Source organism: Manis pentadactyla, chromosome 12 (assembly GCF_030020395.1).
Source record: "Manis pentadactyla isolate mManPen7 chromosome 12, mManPen7.hap1, whole genome shotgun sequence".
Lineage (NCBI taxonomy): Eukaryota > Metazoa > Chordata > Mammalia > Pholidota > Manidae > Manis > Manis pentadactyla.
This window is the reverse complement of record NC_080030.1, coordinates 3,481,334-3,508,633: the sequence shown is the minus strand read 5'-3', so window position 1 is coordinate 3,508,633 and position 27,300 is coordinate 3,481,334. Positions and strand designations below refer to the sequence as shown.

Sequence of the window (27,300 nt, the reverse complement as noted above, 5' to 3'; positions counted from 1 at the left end):
GAGGCAAATTCCCTCAACTTTTGCTTGTCTGGGAATTGTTTAATCCCTCCTTCATATTTAAATGATATTCGTGCTGGATATAGTAGTCTTGGTTCGAGGCCCTTCTGTTTCATTGCATTAAGTATATCATGCCATTCTCTTCTGGCCTGTAGGGTTTCTGTTGAGAAGTCTGATGATAGCCTGATGGGTTTTCCTTTGTAGGTAACCTTTTTTTTCTCTCTGGCTGCTTGTAATACTTTGTCCTTGTCTTTGATCTTTGCCATTTTAATTATTATGTGTCTTGGTGTTGCCCTCCTTGGATCCCTTGTCATGGGAGTTCTGTGTACCTCTGTGGTCTGAGAGGCCATTTCTTCCCCTAGTTTGGGGAAATTTTCAGCAATTATTTCTTCAAAGACATTTTCTATCCCCTTTTCTCTCTCTACTTCTTCTGGAATGCCTATGATTCTTATATTATTCCTTTTAGATTGATCACTCAGCTCTCTTAAAATTCTTTCATTCCTGGAGATCCTTTTATCTCTCTCTGCATCAGCTTCTCTGCGTTCCTGTTCTCTGTTTTCTAGTCCATTAATGGTCTCTTGCATCTCGTCCATTCTGTTTTGAAGTCCTTCCAGAGCTTGTTTTATTTCTGTTTTCTCCTTCCTTAGTTCTTGCATATTTCTCTGCAAGTCCATCAGCATGGTTATGACTTTTGTTTTGAATTCTTTTTCAGGTAGACTGGCTAAATCTATCTCCCCAGATTCCTTCTCAGGGGAAGATGTAGCAGATGCCGAAGCTGTCTGGGTTAGTCTTGTCTGGGTCATATTTTTTTGCCTTTTCATGTTGACAGGTGCTATTGACTGTCAGCTGGGAGGGCCAAAATTTTCACTTGCTACTGGTCTTTCTTTACTGGGGCAACTGCGACCCCTAGTGGCTTGTGTTGGGTAATTGCGTGTAGACTGGGTCTTTGTGTCTTGCCCGGCCGGAAGGGAGAAATTTCCCTTTCTGTGGGCGGAGTTTGTCTCAGGCTGCTTCTCTGCTTTCGCAGCGCCGGTGGGGTAATGGATGGGGGGGCTGCTTGACTGTTTGCCTCCGTGAGGGGTCTCAGAGCTGTTGCCCAGGGGGTTAGTGCACCCGGTTTTCCCTGTAATTTCCAGCTGCTGTACTGTGACCTGGGTTGTTTCCATCAAGCTGTTAAGTCCCTGTCCCTTTAAGACTTTCAAAAAGCCCCCGCTTTTCTTTGTCACAGGGGCATCAGCTTCAGCACCCGCTCAGAGGTCTTACTCCCTGTTCCCCCAGTATCCAGGGCCCCCTGGGCATGTACTGTGTCTGCGCTCTGGCCCGGATGGCTGGGGCTGGGTGTTCGGCAGTCCTGGGCTCCGTCTCCCTCCCGCTCTGCCTGCTCTTCTCCCGCCGGGAGCTGGGGGGAGGGGCGCTCGGGTCCCGCCGGGCCGGGGCTTGTATCTTACCCCCTTCGCGAGGCGCTGGGTTCTCGCTGGTGTAGCTGCAGTCTGGCCACTGTCCTGCGTCTTCTGGTCTCTCTTTTAGGGCTAGTTGTGTTTGTTGTATTTTCAAAAGTATATATGTTTTTGGGAGGAGATTCCCACTGTCCTACTCACGCCGCCATGTTGGCTCCGCCTTCCTGCACCACATCTTCTTTATCCATTCATCTACTGAGGGACACTTAGGTTGCTTCCGTTTCTTGGCTATCGTAAATAACTCACCTCTTATTAAGTTATTTAATTTTCAAGGGATTGGGGATTTTCTACATATCTTTCTATTACTGATTTGTAATTTAATGCACTACGGTCAGAGAACAAACATATTTTGTATGATTTCAATTCTTTGAAATTTAGTTCAGTTGTGTGATCTATGTGATCAATACGTCATATGCTCCTGAAAATTCTGTTGTTGTGGAGTGGGATGTTCTATTAGTGTCAACTAGATCTAGTTGGTGGATACCATTCAGTTTTTCTGCATCTTTGCTGAGTTTTTTTATCTACTTGTCCTATCGGTTACTGAGAAAAAAAGTGTTGACATATCCAAGGAGACTGATGGACTTGTCTGTGCTTTCCCTTTAGTTATATTAGTTTTCCTTTTCTTTCTGTTAGCATTTTGGGATGCTTTTAGTAGGTGCATTAGTGTATCTTCCTGGTGAGTTTATACTTTCATCATTATGTATGGAGATGGGTGTGAGCGCGCGGCCCGGTCCCTCTACCTCTGCGTGTCTTCGGCGCGGGCGCCCCGGCACTTGCAGAGCGCACCTGCTGTTGCGGGAGAGCAGCGCGGGACGCGCGGCAGCAGGGTGCCCAGGGCCGCACGTGGCCTGAGGCGGTCGGCCCGGTCCGTGCCCGGGGTGGGGGGCGGGGCTCGAGGCCACGGACACCACCCTCGGACGACGGGCGCGCCCAGGGGCCCAGGGACGGTGGTCCCCTCCTGTGGGGCCGGGCCTGCCCTACCTCCCTACCGTGGCCAGGAGGGGAAAAGCCCTGCCTCCGGGAGCGCAGCCCGGGCCCGAGAACGGGGGGGGGGGGGGTGTCTAAGGCCAGCGCTGGCCGGCGGGTGGGGGCGAGTGGAGGCGATCGGAGCGCAGGGCTTAGGGGCACCCTCCGTAAGGCCTGCCTGCGGGGTGGGGGACCCGCCGGCCTGCCCGCGGGTTGGCCCTGCCTCTGGGCGGGGATGCCAGGCTGAAGGCGGGTGTGCCCACCGCCACCCCCAGCCCCCGGACGCGTGTGGGGGTGGGGGACGAGGCCCGGCAGCCGCAGGTGGTCACGGTGGGGCGGGGAAGGGGCTGGGCGAGGGGGGGCACCCGCGGTGAGCGGGCGGGAGGGGCAGGCGGCCGTGGACTGTCTTGTCCCCCCCACCCCACCCCGCATGCCCCAGGAGCTCTTTTCTCCCACTTTCTCTCTAAATAAAAGCCTCCCTGGCTTTCTTTCCTACCTCGATCAGTGTTTGCGAAGTTCAGTCTTTGACTCTGGGAACAAGAACCCCGGTATCATTTTAGTCTGTTAAAATTCCCCGTTCTGCCCCCTCATTGTTTCTGTGTCCCATCAAGTATTTTACCAGACGTTTCCTGTTTTATATTCCCGTGAATTACTTCCCTTTCCCTTTGAAGTTGCAGACCCTCACCCCTCCTCCATGGTTCAGGAGGACACACAGACCTCATTCTCCCTGCGTAACTCCAGGGAGGGGAGATCCCAGGGCAAAACACCTTTGAAAGCGAAATCAGGCAAAGGGAGAAATAGTGTTCAAAAGCCGTTTATTGCCCACAAGCAGTCGCCCTGCGTCTCCCTCTCTCTCTCTCTCTCTCCTGCTGCAGTAGAAGACAGCCAATACTCCCACCAAGCTCTCTGGTCCAGGGAAGCCCTCGCTCGCCCACGTAATCACCCACTGATGGAGACGGACTACTTCTCTCCACCCCTTGGAAACCCCTGTGGATGCGGACATGCACTAAAGCCAGGCCAAGAGAGTTTTGCAAATATTGCAATTTTACCCACACCCTGTCTGTGGAACAGATGTCTATGGCTTCCCTGTATGTACTTAACTAAATTTTGTTACTTTTTCTCCTGTTAATCTGTTTCACGTCAATCTGTTTCTTACTCCAGCTAAGGGAACCTCAGGGAGAGAAGAAATTCTTGCTGCCACCACCGGTCAAGTAGCTACGTTGACCAAGGGCTGACCCAGGACCTCCATCTTTTTGTTGAAAGGAGCAGGATCGTGTGGAGAAAATGGAAATTATAGGCAGGCTTCTTGCCTGGGTGTCACACATTGTAGACCTGAGGGGCCTGTCAGCACGTCTATGGGATGTTTACAGAGAGGCTGGTCAGTCTTGGGAGTGTTCGGCAGAAAAATAGATATGAGCGGGATGAGAGAGAATTAAGGCCAGTAAAGTTCACTAAAAAAGGGACTCAAAAGGCATTCTGTCCCAGGGGACTGAGGAGGAGCAGAAAAGAAAAACAAAACGCTAGTGAATTGGCGCAGGAATGTCTGCTTGGGCCCCTGCAAGCTGCTACTTCATGTGTCTGCACCCCAGCCTCTCTCCTACCATTTCCCCTTGAAAAGCCCTGACCGCTTGCATGTCAGGAGGAAGGTGGTTCCCTAAGGCAGGAGCCTGCCACTCCCTCATTTGCTAGCAAGTCAATAAACTATCCTTTCCTTTCCTCAAAACCTTGTCATTGTGTTTTGTGATTTGACCTCAGGGACGAGGACCGGGTCTTGGTATCAGGAGCAGCACCCCCCCCACCCCGACCAAGTGCCCGCAGTGCCGCTCCTTCAGTGTCAGAGGCCACAGGGCCGAGCTGTCAGGGACGCAGAGCTCCCGGCTTCCTCCTTGCTAGCCACGGGGGACTGTGCCGGCCAGGAGTTCGTGCTGTGTGGCAGGGCAAGTACAAGTCTCTAGAACTCCCTCCGAAGTATATATTGAAAGCAGTAATGCCTTCCAGGAGAGGTTACAGACTGGAGTTCCCACCAAGGCCTTGGAAGACGTGGGGGTGGTGATTTCCACAAACCCTTATTGAAGTCACTCACTCGGCCTACTCAGAAAACGGACGAATCTTGGAGATGACAGTGCATGATGGACACCGTGATCGGAGTGTCTCAGATTGCAGTTACTGCTGCACATGGGGCTTCATCACTTGGTCCCCAAGCACCCAGTGTGTAAGTATTGCTCAGGAAAATGCTCTTTGTTCTCTTCCTGTGAGTAAAGACCAGCAGGGCAGTTAGCTTTCAGCCGGCAAGGAGAGAAAACTATCTCAGAGGCATATCAAATCTCCAGACTTAGGTTGTCCCTTAGTGACAAGGAACCTTCCTGTCCTTTTCCTTCCAGAAGCCGTCACACTGGCCCATCCCACTGATGGCACTACGCCCACTGGACCCAGTGATCAGGAAGTACAACTTGTCTAAGCACACTGATAGAGCAGTCACGTGTCAGAAGGTGGGAAATAAATCCAACAAAAATTCAGGGGCCTTTCGTCTTCGACAAGTTTCTAGAAGTCTATCGTGTGGGTATGCCTAGCTCTCCTAAGGTGATGAATGAGGTGCTGTACCTGGACCCTCCTCCACCCCCCGCACACAAACGGCACAGCAGCCTGGTAGACCACCTCGGATTTCAGAGGCAGCACAGACCTCATTTCCAGTGTGCTACTCTGACCCATTTACTGATTGGTCTGAAAAGCACCTAGTCTGAGAGCAGCCTGGACCTTTGGAAGGTGGATGCCAGTAGATGGCAACACCTGGATCCCCTCTCATTGCTGCCCCTTCCAGGTGCACACCTGAAAACGGCCTACCGGGGGACTGACCTGCCCAAGATCACAAGGCCCGGACCCCGGCCTGACTTGCGTGCTGTTCCACGCTCCGTGCCAAGCCTGGTTGGCACTCCTCCATCTCTGAGTCTGTGCATCAGACACACGTGACACAAGTCCCCAGGAGCTGGAGGGGTCATCCATGTATCCCTGGGGATGTCCCTAGGGAGGAACGTCTGGCATGACACTGCCTGTGCAGGTTGGGGCGTTGGGCTGCTCCTGGGAGGTACCGCGGCCGCAGCGGGACACGGAACTGGTAAGAAAAAGAGGCCTGAGCTCAGCTCTTGTCTCCTCAGAGCTGGGACCCTGGTGACACTGCCAAAGAGCGAGGGGAGGGCTCTGCTGGAGACTGTGTAGTCGTGCAGGGCAAAGGCCAGGAGGGTGGGCGGTCAGCAGCCCAGAGGGGCATGTGGGCGTGTCTGAATGCACGGAGGGGCCCAGGAAATGGACCCTTGAAGAAGTGATATCACTGAAGACACGCCCAGTAGAACCTGAATTGTGACCCGGACGGAACCCAGACCCTGGCCGCAGACCCCGGTCCTGCTCACTTGACCGGAGGCGCTCGACAGAGCAACATGCGGTCTTGTTGTGCGGAGCCTTCTGAAGGCGTGGGAGTCCGGGAAGCCGAGACGGAGAGTCCTGCTGCTCGCTGTGGGCGCGGGCTCAGTGACCTCCTCCACCGCCTCTGTCCGTGTCTCCCGAGGAGCCCCGAGGTAACACAGGGCAGCCCAGAGCGGGCCACTCCAGGGCCAGGCCACAGTGTGACCCATCCCAGGCTGATCTTCCCACGGCCCTTCCTGTGTGTGTGCGGTGGGCGTGGGGCATGGGTGGGACTGGAGGCTGGGGAGGAGGGGGGCCGTTCCTGGGTGGCAGCACGTTGCGAGGTGGTGGCCCCCTAGCGGGGGAGTCAGTGCCACAGCTCTGGTCGCAGCATTCAGGACGTGGAGGTGAGTGTTGGGACCAGGCACTTCCACCCGCATGTTAGTCCTGAGCCCGGGGGTGTCCTCTCCTTCCCCCAGGGACTGGATGTCTAGGCAGATGGCCCTGTGCGCCTGACCTCGGGGGCGGGCTTTGCGGCCCACACTGCCCCCTGCGGGGAGGTCCACGCAGCCCCGGGTGCCTCCTCCGCAGCTACCAGGCGCCGGCTTTGCAGAGCTCCACCCTGGGGAGCGACGAGGAGCTGGTGGATGGACTCACCTACCCCATCTCCCTGGGCCTGGGGCAGGCTGGCTACACCCAGGACCCCGTTCCAAACCTGGCAACCTGCCAGGGCCCTCCCAGGGCTGCCCCACGAGCGTGGCCGACCAGCCCACTCCAGAGGGCCTGGAACCTCGTCCCCGGGGGCACCCCGTGCCTCTCCTTGCTCGCATCCCGGGGGGCTGGGGGCTCTCGGGTGAGCTGCGAACCTCCCTCGTCCTGGTGGTACCTGGGTTTCCCACTGACTATACCCCTGCTGCCCCCCTCAGCCTGAACATGAGCCAACTGTCCACGGGACTGAGGTCCCCAGGCGCAGGGCTCCCCGGAAACGCGTGAGGAGGAAGGGGAGAAAGCGCTCGGCACGAGTGCAACCAGCTCCACATACCAGCCCGAGCGCACCTGAGCTCAAACTCCCTCCCGAGGAAGCCGAGCAGCTGACCAAGGGACGGCGGCTCCCCTGGTGAGCACCCACCCCCTCCTCAGCACAGTCGGGCCTCTGCCCACGGCCTGCTGTGTGTCTTGAGCGTCCCCACATGTGTCTGAGCCGTGGTGTGTTCCTCTGACAGGTAGGGTGGCTGGTGATCAGCCTGTTAGGGTGCCCATGGGGAACACGGGAAGAGCCTTAGAGGGGCTCCCCAGGCACTGGGTGCTGCAGAAAGGACTGCCGGCCAAGCTGGGCCACTTCGGGGCTATTACTTCTCTGCACCTCATGAAAAGCCTTTGGCTTCACCCATCAGTGGCCTCAGTTTGGAAAAGCACAAGGAAAGCAGCCTTGGGAGCAGAGGCTCCCGATTCCCTGTGGCTGGGCCCGGTCCTCGTCCTCACTGAGTTCACATGAGGGGCCGCTGGGGGCAGCAGAGGGGTACCTGGACAGGTTCTGGGGGGACTTCCTTCAGCAACAATAGGTGTGCAGCACCCACTTGGTGCAGGTCCTCTGGGCACACTTAGCATAACTGCGTGAAGGAAGCAGACACAATACTGGGACCCCGTCCCGGGGGGAGTCGGTCGGGCAGTCACTTCAGGCGTCATCCGCAGGTCATGGCCGGGGAGCGTCATGGGCGATGCCCTCACCGCCTCCTCATGTGATGGGGGGCATGACGAGGGCCCACAGGAGGAACTGAAAACGTGAGTTTTCTACTGGGACCAGAGGGGGCACTGCCCGTGTGCACAGAATGGGCGGAGGAGGCGTTTGGGGCTTGGGGCAGGGGGCGCCCAGCAGAGCCCAGCAGGTCACCCATCTTTGGATTCCGAAGGGCGGGCTGACGACTGGGGACTTCCTACTCGGGAGGATGGGAGAGGATGGGGTCCCAGGACAGACACGCAGGGTCAGGAAGGAGGTGGGGACAGGTGCCTGGACAGGCAGGGGAGGGCAGAGCGGCTGGAAAGACCAGGCTTCTCAGTCTGCCACCCCCGGCCTTCCCGCAGCCCCAGGATGGGATGGGATGGGTGCCTTGCCTGGGAGCCCGAGAGTGCGCCCAGCGTCTTCCACTGCAGCCAGCCTGCATGCACCCTGCAGGGCCCAGTCCTCCACTACTTGGGCCAGAAGGAGCACCTGGGGCCCACGGTGGCCAAGATCAAAGGTGAGGGGCTGCAGCCAGGGGACCGTCTAGGGTGGGCTTCCCTTCCAGGCAGTGAGGCGTGGGGAATCAGGCCCGGGGTGACCCTTCCTCTGTGTCCTGCTCCAGCACCACGGCAGATGCAGCTGGGTCCAGAGACATGGAGAAGGCTGTCTTCGAGGCTAGAGCCCATCCCGGAGCTCCCTGAGACCCCTGAGCTGGAGCAACAGCCGGTGTCACCTGCTTCAGACCCTGCGGAGCCGGAGGATGTCCCAGCAGTGGCCTCAGCCCCGGCGCCAGGCTCCAAGCTGGAGCCCCATGAGCCCTCAGGCGTGGGGCCCGGAGACCCTGCCGGAATGGCACCGGGCCTGCCAGAGCCAGAGGCGGGACTGGACCCCACCAGACCCTGTGCCATGAGCCCCTGGGACATCCCAGGAGTGGTCTCATGCCCCGAGCTGGAGCCCCTTGAGCCCTCGGGCCCGGGGCGCGTACCACCTACCGGAATGGCACCAGGCACGGCAGAGCCAGAGGCAGGGCCAGCGCCCACCAGCCCCTGTGCCGCGAGCACCCCCTGTGCCGTGAGGGAGGAGCCGCTCACCATCCTGCAGTTCCCCCCCCTCCTGGTGGCCGAGCAGCTGACCCTTATCTGTGCGGTGAGCGGAGCGGGCTCCCGGGGTCGGGGCTGGGCCTTCCCTGTGTCACGGGCTGCCCCAGACCTGCCCTCCCCTGACGTGGGCTCCTGTGATGTGGGCCCACGTCCCAGCTTCCCCACGGACTCACCCTGTGCCCTGAGAGACCCTCCCCACGCCCAAGACTGCACTGACCACAGGGGGACAGTAGGGCTGGCCCTTAGGGGTCCTTGCCGACCAACGAGGAGGAGTGGAGGGAAGGTGGGCAGGGCCTGCCCGGGCTTGGAGGGGCGGGGCAAGGGAGGGGTGCTCAGGGAGGTGCTGCCAGGGCCTTAGGTCCTCGGGCCATCGGCCTGGCAGGCCTCCACAGCCTCCGCACTTCAGAGGCCCCTGCCATGGACCTGACGGCGTGGGAGACACAGACACCAACAAAGTCCCTGGGTGGAGTTGTTTTCGGGGAAACTGCACCTGAGTGGGTACCGGGATCCAAGGGGTGGCAGAATGGGAGGCAGATGCCCCAGGATGGCCGGGTGAGCTGCCTTGTGCTGCAGGGAGGAGGTGAGCGAGGGTGCCTGCGAGCAGAGCCCCTCCGTTCCCCACCACTGTGCGGCGCTGTGCATCCGGTCCTGGGTGCCTCAGTGGACGGGCTCCAAAGCCCGGACGGCCACAAGGCTCACAGCACACCTCCAGCTGCCTGGGCTCCAACTCCAACCGGTGGCTTCCTGGAAAAGGGGCACCAGGAGCACAGCTGGATGACACCCCATGTCATCCCCAGGAGCTGTTCACCAAGGTCAGCCGTTATGAATGCGAGGCCTACATTGCATACAAGCCACAGATGGGAAGAAGGTACCAGCCAGAGAAGGCAAGCATTGAGCACGTGGCCCCCAACATCCATAAGGTCATGAAGCAGTTTGAAGCCACGGTTAGGTTGGTCACCACCTCCTGCCTCGGGACCCCGAGCATGACGGCCCGGCACAGGGCCTGCGTGGTGGAGTTCTGGATCCGGGTGGCCAAGGTGAGTCATGGGACGGCCCCCGGGGTCCATCCTGGCATCTTGGGACCTGCTCCCCGCCTTTGCCAACTCTCATGATGAATGCCTGCGGTCTGCCCCGCACGGTCCCTGGGCCCTCCTGCCAGGGGCGTGCTGACCTGGACTCGCAGGCCCCAGGGGGGGACAGCCATCCCTGCCCCTTCCTTGGGTTGAGCTACAGTCCTCCACCCAGGAGGGCTGCTCACCAGCTACCAGGTGTGCTGGGCTTAAGGACAGGAGTTCATGGGGGGACAGAGCAGAGAAGCAGGCCACGCTCTCAGCTCTGTCTTCCCTCCCAGGACTGTGAGACCTTCCTGAATTTTGCATCCCTCCACGCGATTCTCTTGGCCTTGCAGTTCCCTCCCGTAGGTGGTCTGAAAAGAACCTGGGGACATGTTTCCTGGTGGGTAGTCCTGTCCCCGGGACCAGGGCACCTGAGGGGACAGGGATACCCCGAGGTCTGGCAGTGTCCCCTCAGATGGCTGGGACTTTCTGGGAGGTGGCAGAGCCTAGGGACAGGGATGGCGGGCTCTTGGAGCCCCCTGTGGGTCAGGCCAGCGATACCCCTGGAGGAATCAGTTTCCCGCAATGTCAGGTGTGGGTTGAAGCCAACTGGAGATCTCGAGCATGCGTTCTGCAGCAGGAGGTCTCTGCCCCAAGGACAGCGACCTGGCCCAAAGCAGATTCGCCCCGGGGAGAACTGGGAATGGAGGCCCCGGGTGGAAACACGCAGCCCCCTCCCCAGGCCACGGAGTGCCCAGGGTCCAGGACTGTGGTGGATAGCCTCCTGCAGGCTAGTTGATATCTGGGGTCTCCAGGAGAACTGGTCTGCCCCCAGACTCCCCACCTGCTGGCCACATGTCCCCTCCTCCTCTCCCCGCCCCTTAGGAAAAGCTCCAGGATGTTTAAAAAACTTAAAAAGATGGACAAGAAGGCTGACCGGCAGTGGTTCCACGAGGTAAATGGAGGCTAGACGTCTCGAAGGGAGGGGTCCTTGGGGCAAGTCCTCTGCCGTGCTGCGGCCCAGCCTTGGGGCAGACTTGAGGTGTGCGGGGTGAGAGGGGGGAGCTGATGGGGGAAGTAGGGTCCCCCAGGCCCCCAACGGCCTCGTCTGTCTCCCTCCCTGGCCCCACTTGACTGGGGGCCTGGCATCCAGTGAGGACCCAGAGGTCAGGCCCCCGGTCAGGGCTGGGGCTGGCGTGGGGTCGGGAGCAGGGGTGGGGCCCGTGGCTGAGCAAGGTCGGCCTCTCCCTGGGTCCCCTCAGACCGTTACCCTGGGGTGCGGGCCTGCCAGGTGAGCAGGGTCCAGGGAGCACAAGACGGGCTTCAGCTTTCTGCCCATCCCACCTTGTCGTGTGAGGGGAGCGGTGGTGATAGCCAGGTGACAGTGGGTGCTCAGGGCACCCTGGGAGGCAGGGACTTCCCCTGACACTCTGCAGGTGAGGAAGCCTCTCGGGGCGGCTGGCCGCGGCCCAAGGACACAAGAGAGGATGAGTGTGTGCCGGAGCTGGGGTCGCTCTAGGCTGAGAGCCTGCTGGAGGTGGGGACAGCATAGGTGCCAGGGGACTCGCGCAAGGCATCCATCAACCAAGGTCTGGTTGTGGGAGGCCGCGTGGGAGGGGAGCACGAGTACCTGAGTGTCCCGGACCTTGCAGGAGGCGAAGTACCTGTTGACGCGATGGCAGGGGGACCAGAGGACACCCGACTACCAGGAGAATCAGGTGAGAGTGGTGTGGCCTGGTGCCACGAGCCCTGAGCTGCCAGCACTGGGGTGACCAGGAGGGCGATAGCAGCTGGGTACGGGGAGAAGTTGGAGGACAGGTGCAGGGACCACAGGTCCTGGGATTGGCCCAAAGCCAGCCCTGGGAGGGACCGGGAGAGGAGCGCAGGGTGAAGGGAGAAGGGGAGGGAGGCAGCACAGGGTGGTCCAAGGGAGCTGGGGGCTGCGGGTGTGGGGTTCAGGAGGAGCTCTGTGGGCGCCCCTGAGGTAGGCGGGGACTCATCACCTCCCCACCCCCGTGGCACAGGGCATGGTCCCCTTCCTGGGATATATTCTCGATGACGTGCCCATGGACCAACTCCCGGAACATAACGATGAAGTAAGTGAGCCCAGCGGGGCACAGGGGGGCAGGATGGTGAGCTTTGGGGAGGAGAGAGCCCCAGTGAGCCCACACCTCTCAGCATCTGGCCACCACTACTTCTGAGAGTCTCCCCTCCACCCCAGGAGCTGGACCCATAGGAGAAGACCCACTTAAGCCCCGGTCCTGGCCCCAGGGAAGGCGGGGCTGAGGGCGAGAGGGGCAGCATCTGGGCAGGACTGTCCTCCCCCTCAGGCCCTGCCCAGGGGGAGGCATATTGCTCCTTCAGGGCAGGAAGCACATCAGGGGGCTGGCAGTGCCTTCCCGCCAGAGGCTCGGTCTCCCTGTCTGCCATCACAGAGAGCTGCGTGGGAAGCTTGGCCTCAGCTCCCCAGTCCCCTCCCCGCCTCTCGGTAGCCCCGATCCCGGGCCAGGTCCGGGTGCTGTTTCTGGGCAGGCCTGCCCCTTGGAGGGCCCTGGAGGTCCTCCACCTTGAGAAAGGGTGGGGACGTTCCGGCCTCATTCTGGGCTCAGGGGGCTGTTTCCCATGCACTTTGGCTGCCTTGCTGCCTTCCAGGGTGATGGTATAAAATAAGAGTTGAGTGCCCAGCCATGAAAGGTGAGGGACGGAGTCAAGAACCCCTGGGCAGGACCTTGTCCACCCCGTACCCTGGGTCTAACGTGTCTTGAGAGAGTTAAGCCACACAGAGCTGAGGACACTGAAGGCTTTGTCAGGTGGGGGGTGGGGGTGGCATCAAGGCCGCCTTCCTGGAGCAGGAGCTGGAGACCCAACAGTGGGAACAGGCAGGGCTGGATGGCACTGGAGGGAAGGCGGGTTCCCGTGTGAGCAAAGATCCGGGACCATCCCAGTGCCCCCGCTCCTCACCCCCCTCCTCGTCTGCATCCTGTCCTTCCTCTGCCCCAGGTCATTTCCATCCTAGACGAGATCTGGATTCAAAGGCGCGTGGCCAGGCAGTACGACCTGGAGCCCGATGAGCGCTTCCAGTCCTTTCTCCAGGCCGTAGAGCCCCTGGATGAGGAGCAGAGGTGAGGCCGGCAGGAGGCAGGCGTGGGCTGCAGCTGCCCGCAGGCTCTGGGAGAAGGGACCCTGACGTGTGGCTCCAGGGGCTCACAGGTGTCCCTCTGTCCTGCAGCTACAGCCTGTCCTGCCAGCTGGAGCCAGAGGGCCAGAGGGCCGGCAGAAAGGGACTGTTGCAGTTCTTCAGGCGCCACAAGATTTAAACTTCCTGGCCAGGGCCAGGTGAGTCTCCGGGCGGGGGCGACCGGCAGGGGGTGGGCTGCTCCACAGCCTCAGGGAAGCTACGGGCCACGTTGGGTGTGGGGGCGTCCTAAAGACGGGTGGGGCTGGGGTCCCAGCTCCACAGCCGACCAGTCCTGTCAGACTGACGGGTGGTTCCCCTCCCCCTCTGGGACCCAGCCTCCTCCTCTGTGAGTAGGTGACGCCCAGGAGCCTTCCCGAGACAGGGACCCCCCGGATGCTGGTGATTGACAGGACCCTCCGTGCAGGGCCAGGGGCCCAGAGGGCAGTGGGGACAGGGTGGAAGCAGGATTACGGGGGGATCCTGGGATAACCTGCCTCTTCTGTTCACCTGTGTGGCCCTGCAGCTGCTGTCATCGGGCCCGCGGCCCTGCTGGTGTCCTGGCTGCATGTGGACGAGAGCTTCCCCTTCGGGCAGGTGGCACCTGGCACTCCCAGACCCGAGTCTGCTTCCTGCTCCTCTTCCTCCCCCTGCTCATCCTCCCCCTCTGCTGGGGCAGGTGCTCTGGCACCTCCTCGGTCGGCAGACCCAGGCAGCTCCCCGGGCTGCCGCTGCATCCTCAAGGACCCGTACGTAGCTGCAGCCAATCCGGCCTCCTTCGTGCTGTGTCGTCCCCTCTGCTCGTGGCCCGCTGGACAGAGGCGAGCTGCCCCACCACGCCGAGGGTGTCACCATTTGTGCACGTGGCCTCACGTGTTGTCAACACCACCTGCTGCCTGGGTGCCATCAGCCACCGAGTTGCAGCCACACGGTTCCAGGAAAAGGTGGGGCCGTCCTCACCAGGCCTGGACATTCCCGGGATGGACACGGACACGGCGCAGTGCTGCGTGGAACCACCGCCCCCTGGGTGCCCAGAGGAGGCATCTGAGGATGCAGGGGTGGCCGGCCGCCGCAGGTTCCCAGGGCATGCTCCCAGGGGTGCCCCCTGTGCAACTTCCACCCCTCATCCCTGAGGAGTAGCCTCCCTAGGGATTAAAGACGGCGGGGTGAGAGGTGAGACAGAGACCTCCTCCCAAAACCACATATAATATGAAAATGTAATTCATACAACTCAGCCTGAAAGAATAACAGGAAAGAAGGCTGCGCAGACTGCACACACCTAGAGAAAAGAGCAGACCTCACGGAACAGGGTAAGGTACCAAAGCTGTGACCCGGCGGGACTCGAGCCCTTCCCCCACCCCAGCGCATCGGCGGGAGGAAGAGACACAGACCAGGGACGGAGTGGACGCCTGGCACTGCTGAACACCCAGCCCTGGAGATCTGTTCGGAGCACAAACCTACATTGCATGGTGCTCTGGTGATTAGTGGGGCTGGAATACCTGGAGAGATGGAGATTCCCGCTGCTTGTGGAGAACAGGCATTCATATCCGGCTGCTCTGGGCGGGCAGTCTCAAAACCTTCCTAAAACCAAGAGGGCTGCTAAAGGGGCGAGGATTGCACAGAGCTTACTGCTCAGGAGAAAGGACAGGTAGACAGAATTGGGCGGATGCACTCTGCCCAGCAGGTTGGGAACTTAAAACCATCTTCAGGCGCTACATCCCCCTGGCTGGCTACGCAGCTGCACGGACCCCCACGCTGATATGCAGCCTGCTGTGTCTTCCTCCTGGCTAGCCTGCACCTGGCTCGCAAACCGGCTGCCCCTGCCCTGGCATCAGGCCAGCCAGAGGGACGTCCCACACAAAGCACAGAGGCTTACACCTGTGTGTTCCGCCACTGGTTCTGGCAGTGGAGACAGGCATAGCAGCCGGGAAACAGGAAACAGCTCTTTCCTCCCCCAAGGCACCAGCACCACTCCCCTGCGACCCCCGCCACGTACAAATATGAAACGTCAAAAGAACCTCGTTCAAAGCAAACTCTCAACACCAGACAAAGGATCGAGTGAGACTGAATTAATAAATCTTCCTGAAAGAGATTTCAAAATAAAAATCATAAACATGTTCATGGAGGTACAGAAGAATGTTCAAGAACTCAGCAACGAATTTAGGACACAGACCCAATCGTTGAAGAGCACAATAGAGGGTATTAAAAGCCTGTTAGATACGGTGGAGAAGATGATAAAGAGAAATCAGGGAAGAGGAATACAAAGAAGCTGAGGAACAGAGAGAAAAAAGGATCTCTAGGAATGAAAGAATACTGCGAGAAATGTGTGACCCATCCAAACGGAGCAGTATTCGTATTATAGGGGTAGCAGAAGAAGAAGAAGAGAGAAAAATGGGAGGAAAGTGTCTTTCAGGAGGTAATTGCTGAAAACTTCCCCAATCTCGGGAAGGACATAGTCTCTGAGGCCATGGTAGTGCTCAGATCGCCCAACACAAGGGACCCAAGGAGGATAACACCAAGACATATAATAATTAAAATGGCAAACATCAAGGATAACAACAGACTATTAAAAGCAGCCAGAGAGAGAAATTAGATCACATACAAAGGAAGACCCATCAGGCTATCATCAGACTTCTCAGCAGAAACCTCACAGGCCAGAAGGGTGTGGCATGGTATATTTAACGCAATGAAGCAGAAGGGCCTCGAACCAAGAATACTTTATCCGGCAAGATTATCATGTAAACTTGAAGGAGGGATTAAACAATTTTCGGATAAGCAAAAGCTGAGAGAATTTAGCTCCCACAAACCATCCCTACAGTGTATTTTCGAGGGACTGCTGTAGGTGGAAGTGTTCCCAGGGTTAAATAACTGTCACCAGAGGTAATCAAAATGGATAGACAGAGAGTCCAGAATATGATCCCTAACATATAAAGAATGGAGAAGGAAAGAGGGGGAGGGGGAAAAAAGCCTTTAGATTGTGTTTGTGATAGCATACTAAGTGAGTTAAGTTAGGCTCTTAGGAAGGAAGTTACCCTTGAACCTTTGGTAACCACAAACCTAAAGCCTGCAATGGTAATAAGGACATACCTACGGATAACCACCCTAAATGTAAATGGTCTGAATGCACCAATCAAAAGACACAGAGTCACTGAATGGATAAAAAAACAAGACCCAACTATATGCTGCCTACAAGAGACTCACTTCAAACCCAAAGACATACAAAGACTAAAAGTGAAGGGATGGAAAAAGATATTTCAAGCAACTAACAGGGAGAAAAAAGCAGGGGTTGCAGTACTTTTATCAGACAAAACAGACTTCAAAACAAAGTCACAAGAGACAAAGAAGGACATTACATGATGATAAAGGGGTCAATCCAACAAGAGGATATAACCATTATAAATATCTATGCACCCAACACAGTATCACTTACATATGTGAAACAAATACTAACAGAATTCAAAGGGGAACTAGAATGCAATGCATTCATTATAGGACACTTCAACACTCCACTCACTCCAAAGGACAGATCAACCAGACAGAACATAAGGAGACAGAGCCATTGAACAACACATCAGAACAGATGGACCTACTGGACGTCTACAGAAGTCTCCACCCAGAAGCAACAGGATACACATTCTTCTCAAGTGCACATGGAACATTCTCAAGAAGAGATCATATACTAGGCCACAAAAAGAGCCCCAGTAAATTCAAAAAGATTGAAATTGTCCGAACCAGCTTCTCACACAACAAGGGTATGAAACTAGAAATAAATTACGCAAAGAAAATGAAAAAGCCTACAAACACATGGAGACTTAACAACATGCTTCTAAACAACCAACGGATCAATGACCAAATAAAAACAGAGATCAAGCAATATATGGAGACAAACGACAACAATAATTCAACAACACAAAACCTGTGGGACACAGACAAGGCGGTGTAAGAGGGAAGTACATGGCAATACAGGCCTACCTCGGGAAAAAAGAACAATCCAATATGAACAGTTGAAACTCACAATTAACCAAACTAGAAAAAGAACAACAAATGAGGCCCAAAGTCAGTAGAAGGAGGGACATAATAAAGATTAGAGCAGAAATAAATAAAATCGAGAAGAATAAAACAATAGGAAGAATCAATGAAAGCAGGAGCTGGTTCTTGGAGAACAGAAACAAAATAGATAAACCCCTAGCCAGACTTATCAAGAAAAAAAGAGTCGACATGATGCATAAACAGAATCAAAAATGAGAAAGGAAGAATTACTACGGACACCATAGAGATACAGAGAAGTATTAGAGAATACTATGAAAAATTATATGCTAACAAACCGGATAACCTAGGAGAAATGGACAACTTTCTACAAAAATACAACCTTCCAAGGCTGACCCAGAAAGAAACAGAAGATCTGAACAGACCAATTACTAGCAACAAAATTGAATTTGTAATAATAAAAGTACCTAAGAACAAAACCCCTGGAATAGAGGGCTTCACCACTGAATTTTATCAAACATTTAGTGAAGACCTAATGACTATCCTCCTTAAAGTTTTCCAAAATGTAGAAAAGGAAGGAATACTTCCAAACTCATTCTATGAGGCCAGCATCATCCTCATACCAAAGACCAGGCAAGCACACCACAAATATAGAAAATTACAGACCAACATCCCTGATGAACATAGATGCAAAAATACTCAACGAAATATTAGCAAACCGAATTCAAAAATACATCAAAAAGATCATCCATCATGATCAAGTAGGATTTATTGCGGAGAAGCAAGGATTGGTACAATATTAGAAAATCCATCATCATCATCCAGATCAACAGAAAGAAGGACAAAAACCAGATGAGCATCTCCATGGATGCCAAAAAAGCATTCGACAAAATTCAACATCTATTCATGATAAAAACTCTCAACAAAATGGGCACAGAGGGCAAGCGCCTCAACATAATAAAGGCCATAGATGACAGGCCCACAGCCAACATCATAGTGACAGCGAGAAGCTGAAAGCCTTTCCTCTGAGATCCGAAACAAGACAGGGATGCCCACTCTCCCCACTTTTCATCAACATAGTACTGCAGGTCCTTGCCGCAGCAATCCGAAAGCGCAAAGAAATAAAAGGCATCCAGATCGGTAAGGGAGTCAAACTGTCCCTGTCTGCAGATTACATGATATTGTACATAAAAAACCCTAAAGAATGCACTCCAACACTACGAGAACTAATACCTGAATTCAGCAAAGTTGCAGGATACAAAACTTGGCAGCACGGGCGGAGGGCTGCTCTGGGCCCAGGCACGGGGCTCTGGGGACTGCCCGTCATCGGACCCCACAGAGAAGCCATGTGGCCGAGGCTGCCAGCAGCATCGATGCCCGCAGCTGCGGCTCCAGGGGCCGGGACGTCAGGAGCCTGTCCCATCCTCCGCTGCAGCGGGCAGATCCTCTGGGTGCCAAGTGTACGGACACAGCCCCGGCCCCTCCCTTCAGGGGAGGCCTGCTGGCCAGAGGGGCAGCTGGCCACCGGAGGAGGGGAGGCCCTGGCCCTTGCTGCCCCCCACTGTTTTTTCAGAAAATATGTTTTACCTTAATAATAAAAAAAAAAAGAAATAGCCTCCCTGAGGGCAGTGTGATGTGGATGTTGTCCCTGGGGGTCACCCCTGTGCAGGTGGGATGCACTCAGGGAGAGGACTGCCCCCACACTGCTCTTTCTTCTCAAAGCTCTGCCCCACAGGCAGACATCGTGTGCCCCCCGACCCACCCCGGCCCTCAAACTCTCTGACCCAGGGTGGTCCCGACCTGTGTATGCCAGGTTGCCCTCCATCCTCCGTCCTCGCCCATAAGGTGCTCAGGAAGAGCGGGGTGCTCTAAGCCCCAGGCGGGCACACCTTGGCAGCACTGGGGAGGGCTGCTCAAAAAGAACCTGGGCCTTTCTGCCTGTCACCTATAGATTATGATCAGACATGAAAATCTACTGATTAGAAGCCCCGGGGTGTCTCCTCACGGCTGGGACACCAATGCACATGTACTCCAAGTAGATCCCAGGGCTGCACGCCACCAGTCTAGCACTGTCCCATTTGATGAGACACAGCTGCCCCACACATTTCAGAAATTCCGTTGCAAAAAATGTGGAACTTGGTCTCTCAAAGCACCTCCAAGAGGTGCATGCCTTCCATTGGGGGGCTTTCTCTGAGCCCAATTTCTCCACACTTCACACCTCACAGCACCCCTCAAAGCTCCCAGGACCCCAGTCCTTCCCCATGGTGCCCCTCAGCCGCCCACCCCCAGGCCAGGCTGGTGTGAGGCCCCTGGTGTCCCGCTCCTGGGTCCTGGCTGAGTGGCCTGAAATCTGTGACAAAAGGCTGGGGAGGCTGAGCGGAGGCACTTGGCTCTGATTCTCCCCACACTGCTCCCCCAGGGCTCTCAGGACGTGTTCACCCTCCCAGGAGGGGAGGCCTGGCCTGGAGGGGAGTTCCAGGATCAGCACGAACACCCCCTTTGGGGGCTCCAGGCTGGAGACAGTCTCCAGGCCTTACGCTGCAGGTGGAGCCCCAGACTGGGGACTGGGGAAGCGGACGTGGGCCCACCTGACAGCCTCAGGTGACCACGTGACAGGAGGTAAAATCGGGACACCCAGGCCACCCTCCTTTCCTTTCCCTGGCCCTGCCCACAGCACCCTCAGAGCCATCTGCCTGCACGGTGGTCCCAGGGATGACCTCAGGCTCCCCGGCCACATAGGGAGGTAGGTTTGGGCAGGAGGAGGGCACACGGGCCCCTGGCAGGGCAGGGGCCCAGGTCAGACCTGTCATCCTGCACGGCCCACCAGCCTCAACCTGACACAGGAGAGCTCTGGGCCCAGAAACAAAGCAGCAGCCCTGGGCCTGCTGGGTGGTCACTGGGCCAGCGGTCCGTCCTGCCCCGGGTCTGTGCAGGGGCCCCAAGCGCGCTACGGCCTAGACCGCTGGTGCTGGGACACCAGGCTCACACGGCGGCGTGGCCACCCTGACTGTGGGCTGCAGCGCACCCTCTCCACCCGGCGTGTGCTGGGGAGGTGGCAGGGCCCTCCGGCCGCTGGTGCGCTCCTCTGCACCCAGGCACCGGCTCTGGGGGCTCCCCGTCTTCGGGCTCTTCAGAGAAGCTGATGCTGGTGTTCTTGTTCGCAGGCTCAGAGAATGAACTTTGCAAACACTCAAGGTAGGAGAGCATGTGCGAGGCTTTTATTTAGACATAAAGCAGAGGACAGAGCTCCTGGCTTGCCCCTGCCCGGAGGGGACAAGACAGCCCCGGGGTGATGCACTGTCTAGGGGATTTAGAGGCAGGTGAGGGACAAAGGGCCAGGGATGCACACCTGCTAAACGGTCCCCAAATGCTTACCTTCGAAGAGACACTAAGTTTCTTACCAGTCTTCCAGATTATTTTGCTTACTTGCCAGTATTGTTTGCCTACGTTGCACATCATTTGATTAGGGCTAGAGGAAGAAAAGCAGCATCTGGGTAGTTGAAGAAAATAAGCCGGGCCTTTGAGCAGGCGACGGTACATTTTACAATAGCCTCATTTAATGGACACAGTGAAGACATGGGCTATGCTGCGGTCTTTTCTTATGTGGGGGATATTCAAACATTTCAGGACAAGTCACTCCTGGCTTTTTAGTTATAATTAATCTCACACAAGAACGCTTATATTACTTTAGAGAATTAATGTGACTGACTTTGCTTAATTGTTTAATATGGAGTTTCAGTAGAGGTTTTATTCCGGAGGCCCTCACCCTGCTCTGCCTGCACCCACGGTCCCTGCCTCACCAGCACTGAGGCTCCGTGGCTTCCCTCCCCAGCTGCCATTCCCTCCTAGTTCCCCCTCCAGGCTTCCCTTCCACACTCCCCAAGCTCTCTGTTCCCATGCTCGCACCCCTCTCCCCTCCACCGCCCTCCCAGCCTTCTCCTTCCCCCACCCCTCCCCTGGGCTGGGACGCCTGTTAGGAGGGCTTTGTGCATTTTTCTCGGTTCTTGTCCCCGCCGCGGCAAAGAACTGAAACGCAGAGACACAGTAGTGAAGTCGAGTTAAAGTTTTATTTACGGAGAGAAAGTGCACACTCAGAGAGAGGGGAGTGTGGGCAACCTCAGAGAGAAAGGCGCATTGAAAGGTTTTTTTGAAAGGCGCATGAAGGATTTTTCAGGAATGTGATAAAGGGCTAGGGGTGTGGACCTGTGAAGTGGTCTCAAGATGAGACATGACGTTTCTTATCAGTCCTCCCGGTAATTCTGCAAAATTAGCTTAACACAAGAAATGCACTGCTCGGATTCCCTCCAGAATAGCAGCTTCCTGGTTTGGGAGCATATCAATTAAGACTGCCTTCCCTGCCTCCAAGGTGGGCTGAGTTATTGTATGTTTGCTGAAGAGTATGTTATGTGTGGATAAAATGAAAATTCCTGGGGCCAGGATTCTCACCTGGGCCTAGTCGGCTAGCTCACTACACATGTGGGCAATAGGTTGCTACTGACTCTATAGAAAGAGCTCCACCCAGTGCTCTGGGTGACACGGTGACACGGCCGCGAGGCTGCAGGAGAGCAGAGCAGAGGCTGGAGTGGTGGCAGCGCTGAAGTCAGAGGCCTAGAGGATGTCTGCAGGACGGCTGTGCAGGCAGAGAGGCCCAGAGGCAGAGACCGGCTTGCTGCATGCAGACTCGCTCTGATTGGATGGGATGTTAGGGATTGACCTGCCACGGTGGAAATAAAGTTGGGTAAAGCCCTTTCACCCCAAGAACGTTTTACTGTCATTTCTTTGGTCACATTGAATCCATAGCGAAATTGCCCAGGGTTGAAACCCATTGGCAGGACATTAAAAATCTCACTTCTTCACTTCCTGGGTTTTGAAATGCAATCTTAGCTTTAAGACAGAATCTTTCCTGTCTTACTGTGCTGTTATGGCTGGGCTAGCTTGCTAAGTGAACTGTCCAGTCCGCAAATTACTTGATATGGGGATGGAGGAGGAAAAACAGCATATAGGTAAAGGTAAAAAAATAAGCTGGGCCTTTAAGCAGGCTAAGTGAGTCTCACCATGACATGATTTACTAAACACAATAAAGACAAGGGTATGCCGAGAGACGTTCCTTTGTCTGGGGAACACTCAAGCATTCCAGGCCAGTTACTCCTGGCTTCTGGAACTTTAACTGATCTCACTGGAGAATGCCTATATTCTTAGTTTGCTATTTTTACCCTAGAGAAGGGACAAGCAGAAGGTGCCAAAGAGCCCCGTGCACCTTATTAAGAAGTGCAGACTCTATTTCATACGCAATATGATTTTGAGCAGCGAAATATGATCACTTTCTTATAGGTAGGTCATCTAGCAGTAGTGAGGGGAAAGAATTTAAGTGGGAGGCACTGAAGGATTGGGGGTCAAGTAGGAGGCCACTGCGCAGCTTAGGGGAGAGACGGTGAGGGCTTGGAAACCCACTGTGGTGGTGACAACCGAGAGGAGACACAGACGTGAGAAAGAGCAAAGTCACTGGAACCGGGCCTGACTCGCTATGCGCGGGATGGAAGGCGAAGCCGTCTCCCGGGTTTCTTCCTGGGATGGCGGGGGACAGGTTCCGATACTGGTAAGAAAGTTGTGGGCAGAGGAAGATAATGGACTAAGTTTGGAAGACTTTAGGTTTGGGATACTTGTGAGTAACCTAGGAAGAATTAATATTGTCAAAATGGTAATCCTACCTAAGGCAATCTACAGATTCAAATGCAAACCCTATCAAAATACCAACAGCACTCTTCAACGAACCGGAACCAAGCGTTCTAACCTTCATAGGGAACCACAAAAGACCCCGAATAGCCAAAGCAATCCTGAGAAGGAACAATAAAGCCGGGGGGATGTCACTTCCAAACTTCAAATCTTAGTAGATCTGCATAAGAAGTCAAGATCTACTACAAAGACACAGTAATCAAGACAATTTGGTACTGGCACAAGAACAGACCCACAGACCAGTGGAACACAATAGAGATTCCAGACATTAACCCAAACATATACGGTCAATTAATAGACAATAAAGGAGCCGTGGATTCATCATGGGGAAATGACAGCCTCTTCAACAGCTGGCGTTGGCAAAACTGGACAGCTACATGCAAGAGAATGAAACTGGACCATTGTCTAACCCCACACACAAGAGGAAAGTCAAAATGGGTCAAAGACCTGAATGTAAGTCATGAAACCATAAAACTCTTAGAAAAAACATAGGAAAAAAAATCTCCTGGACACAAACAGGAGCAACTTCTTCATGAACATATCTCCCCAGGCAAGGGAAACAAAAGCAAAAATGAACAAGTGGGACTATATCAAGCTGAAAAGCTTCTGTACAGCAAAGGACACCATCAACAGAACAAAAAGACATCCTACAGTATGGGAGAATATGTTCATAAATGACATGTCCGATAAAGGGTTGACATCCAAAATATATAAAGACCTCACGAACCTCAACAGACAAAAAGCAAATAATCCATTTAGAAAACGGGCACAGGATTAGAACAGACACTTCTCCAAAGAAGAAATTCAGATGGCCTACAGGCACGTGAAAAGCTGCTCCGCATCGCTAATCATCAGATGAATGCAAATTAAAAACTGACAAACAACAAATGTTGGCGAGGATGTGGAGAAAGGGGAACCGTCTTACTTAGACTGCTGGTGGGAATGTAAATTAGTTCAACCATTGTGGAAAGCAGTATGGAGGTTCCTCAAAAATCTCTAAATAGAAATACCATTGACCCCGGAATTCCACTCCTAGGAATTTACCCTAAGAATGCAGCAGCCCACTTTGAAAAAGACATATGCACCCCTGTTTATCGCAGCACAATTTACAATAGCCAAGAAATGGAAGCAACCTAAGTGTCCCTCAGTAGATGAATGGATAAAAAGAAAGATGTGGTACATATACACAATGGAATATTATACAGCCAGAAGAAGAAGAAAATCAGGCTACCATTTGCAACAACATAGATGGAGTTAGAGGGTATTATGCTCAGTGAAATAAGCCAGGCAGAGAAAGACAAGTATCAAATGATTTCACTCATCTGTGGAGTATAACAACAAAGAAAAAAAACCTGAAGGAACAAAACAGCAGCAGACTCGCAGAACCCAAGAATGGACTAACAGTTACCAAAGGGAAAGGGACTGGGGAGGATGGGTGGGAAGGGAGGGATCAGTGGAAAAAAAGGGGCATTACTATTAGCAGACATAATACAGGGGGGCCACGGGGAGGGCTGTACAACACAGAGAAGACAAGTAGTGATTCTATAGCACCTTACTATGCTGAAGGACACTGATTGTAATCGGGTATGTGGGGGGGACTTGATGATGGGGGGAGTCTAGTAAACATAATGTTGCTCATGTAACCGTAGCTTGATACCAAAAAATAATCATAATAACAACTTAATAAAAAATTGAAAAAAAAGATTATCATTTAAATTTGAAGGAGGGATTAAACAATCTCCAGATAAGCAAAAGCTGAGAGAATTTAGCTCCCACCAACCGTCTCTACAGTGTATTTTCGAGGGACTGCTATAGGTGGAAGTGTTCCTAACATTAAATAGCTGTCACCAGAAGTAACAAAAGGGGATAGACAAAGAGTACAGAATATGACACCTAATATATAAAGAATGAGGAGGGAAAATTTTAAAAACAGCCTCCTTTAGATTGTTTGTAATAGCATACTTAACTGAGTTAAGTTAGATTCTTAGATAGTAAGGAAGGTGAGGCACCCTTGAACCTTTGGTCACCACGAACCTAAAGCCTGCAGTGGCAATAAAGACATACCTATTGATAATCACCCTAAGTGTAAATGGTCTGAACGCACCAATCAAAAGACACAGAGTCACTGAATGGATAAAACAACAAGACCCATCTATACGCTGCCTACAAGAGACGACTCACTGCAAACCCAAGGACATACAAAGACTAAAAGTCAAGGGATGGAAAAAGATATTTCATGCAACTAATAGGGAGGAAAAAGCAGGTGTTGCAGTACTTGTATTAGACAAAATAGACTTTAAAACAAAGAAAGTCACAAGAGACAAAGACAGACACCACATAATGATAAAGGGGTCAATCCAACAAGAGGATATAAGCATTATAAATATCTATGCACCCAACACAGGAGCACCTACATATGTGAAACAAATGTGAACAGAATTAAAAGGGGAAACAGAATCAATGCATTCATTTTAGGAGACTTCAACACTCCACTCACTCCAAAGAACAGATCAACCAGACAGAAAATAAGTAAGGAGACAGAGGCACTGAACAACACATTGGAACAGATGGACCTGACAGACATCTACAGAACTCTCCACTCAAAAGCAGCAGGATACACATTCTTCTCAAGTGCACATGGAACATTTTCAAGAACAGATCATATACTAGGCCACAAAAAGAGCCTCAGTAAATTCAAAAGGACTGAAATTGTACGAACCAGCTTCTCAGACCACAAGGGTATGAAACTAGAAGTAAATTACACACAGATGACGAAAACGCCTACGATCACATGGAGGCTTAACAACATGCTCCTAAATAACCACTGGCTCAATGACCAAATAAAAACAGAGATCAAGCAATATATGGCGAGAAATGACAACAATAATTCAACAACGCAAAATCTGTGGGATGCAGCAAAGACACCGCCGAGAGGGAAGTACATTGCAACACAGGCCTACCTCAGGAAAGAAGGACAATCCCATATGAACACTCTAAACTCACAATTACCCAAACTAGACAAAGAAGAAAAATTGAGGCCCAAAGTCAGTAGAGGGAGGGACATAATAAAGAGCAGAGCAGAAATAAATAAAATAGAGAGGAATAAAACAATACAGAGAATCAATGAAAGCAGGAGCTGGTTCTTCGAGAAAATAAACAAAATAGTAAACCCCTAGCCAGACTTACCAAGAAAAAAAGAGAGTCAACGCACATGAACAGAATCAGCAAATGAGAAAGGAAAAATCAGTACTGACACCACAGAAATATGAAGAATTATGAGAGAATACTATGAAAAATTATATGGAAAGAAACTGGATAACCTAGAAGAAACGGTCAACTCTCGAGAAAAACGCAACCTCCCACGGCTGAGCCAGGAAGAAACAAAACCTGGACAGACCAGTGACCGGCAGGGACACTGCCCCGGGAATCCCCAACGGCAAGGACGACAGGCACCTCGGGAAAACACTCTTAATTCCGAAGGCGCGGCCCCCGGCGGCCTGTCCCCCGCCGCCCCGCCGCGGGTCCCGCCGGGCCCCTCAGCTCGCCCGGCCCTCGCCCTCGAGGCCGCCGCCGAGAACCTCCACACGCGGCAAGACGCCCTCCGGCCTCCCCGCCTGCGCGGCCCCCGGATTCCCCGTCCCGGGCGGCGGCGGCGCGGCCCCCGGCCGGGCCCAGCGAGGACCCACCACCCGCGCCGCCCGCCGAGCCCTCGCACGGCCGCCCCCTCACCGGCTCGCCCGCGCCCGCAGGCGGAGGCAGAGGTCCCCGCGCCCCGTCAGGCCCCGCCGCGCCCCGCGGCCACGTACCTTCCGGCCCGCAGAGCCGTCGCTGTCGCCTTCACCCCTGAAGCGGGGCCCGCTCGGGACGCTCCGCCGCAGGTCCGCCGGGAGGAAGGCGCAGCCGAGCACAGCGCGGGTCCACCCTCACGTGGTCTCCGCGGGGCCCGCTGCGCGGACGGGACGGCGGCCCGGAGCATGGACGGAGCCGCGGGAGCTGCCTCTGCCTACGGCGCTCGCGAGGCTCCCGACTCTTGAATGTGGCGGCGGCGGCGCCTGCAGCTACTAAGCCGCCGCCGGACTCACTGGTTCTGCGCGCTCGCCCAATGGCTGCCTGCTCCGCGGCGCCGCCTTGCTTATTGGCCACGAGTGCCGTCAGTCGGAGGCGGGCCTGCCCGCGACCTGCGCGCTCATTGGCCGCGAGGGCCGTCAGGCGCGGGCTGTCATTTTCTTCGATATACTTTCTGATTTTTCATGAGATGACCCACGCGTTATTTTTTTAAAATTAATCAATTAACTTATTTAGGTGTCCTTAGTGCACAATCACATGAGCAACAATGTGGTTACTAGATTCCCTCCATTATCGAGTCCCCCCACACACCCCATTACAGTCACTGACGATCCTCGTAGTGAGACGCTGTAGACTCACTACTTGTCGTCTCCGTGTTGTACCGCCCTCCCCGCGCCCCTCCTGCATTATGTGTGCTGATCCTGATGCCCCTCGCTCCCCTTGTCCCTCCCTCCCTTCCCACCCACCCTCCAGAGTCCCTTTCCCTTTGGTAACTGTCAGTCCATTCTTGGGTTCTGTGAGTCTGCGGCTGTTTTGTTCCTTCAGTTTTTGCTTTGTTCTTATGCTCCACACGAGTGAAATCATTTGCTGCTTGTCTTTCTCCGCCTGGCTTATTTCACTGAGCGTAATACCCTCTAGCTCCGTCCAT

The 27,300-nt window shown here is 54.6% G+C and overlaps 1 protein-coding gene and 1 long non-coding RNA gene across 2 annotated transcripts; both read right to left on the bottom strand.

Moving 5' to 3' along the window:
- Positions 1-2,597: 2,597 nt before the first annotated feature.
- LOC130680000 (uncharacterized) lies at positions 2,598-6,833 on the bottom strand. The gene is made up of 3 exons (XR_008992990.1): positions 5,825-6,833; positions 5,274-5,529; positions 2,598-4,669 (listed from the first exon to the last, which is right to left on the bottom strand). It is a non-coding gene; the product is annotated as an uncharacterized LOC130680000 (long non-coding RNA).
- Positions 6,834-10,072: 3,239 nt separating this feature from the next.
- On the bottom strand, positions 10,073-26,954 carry LOC130679997 (uncharacterized). Its single transcript, XM_057489717.1, has 2 exons — positions 26,393-26,954; positions 10,073-14,447 (listed from the first exon to the last, which is right to left on the bottom strand). The coding sequence occupies exon 2, from the start codon at positions 12,287-12,289 to the stop codon at positions 11,207-11,209; it is 1,083 nt and encodes a 360-aa protein (XP_057345700.1). The 5' UTR covers positions 12,290-14,447; positions 26,393-26,954; the 3' UTR covers positions 10,073-11,206.
- Positions 26,955-27,300: the final 346 nt, after the last annotated feature.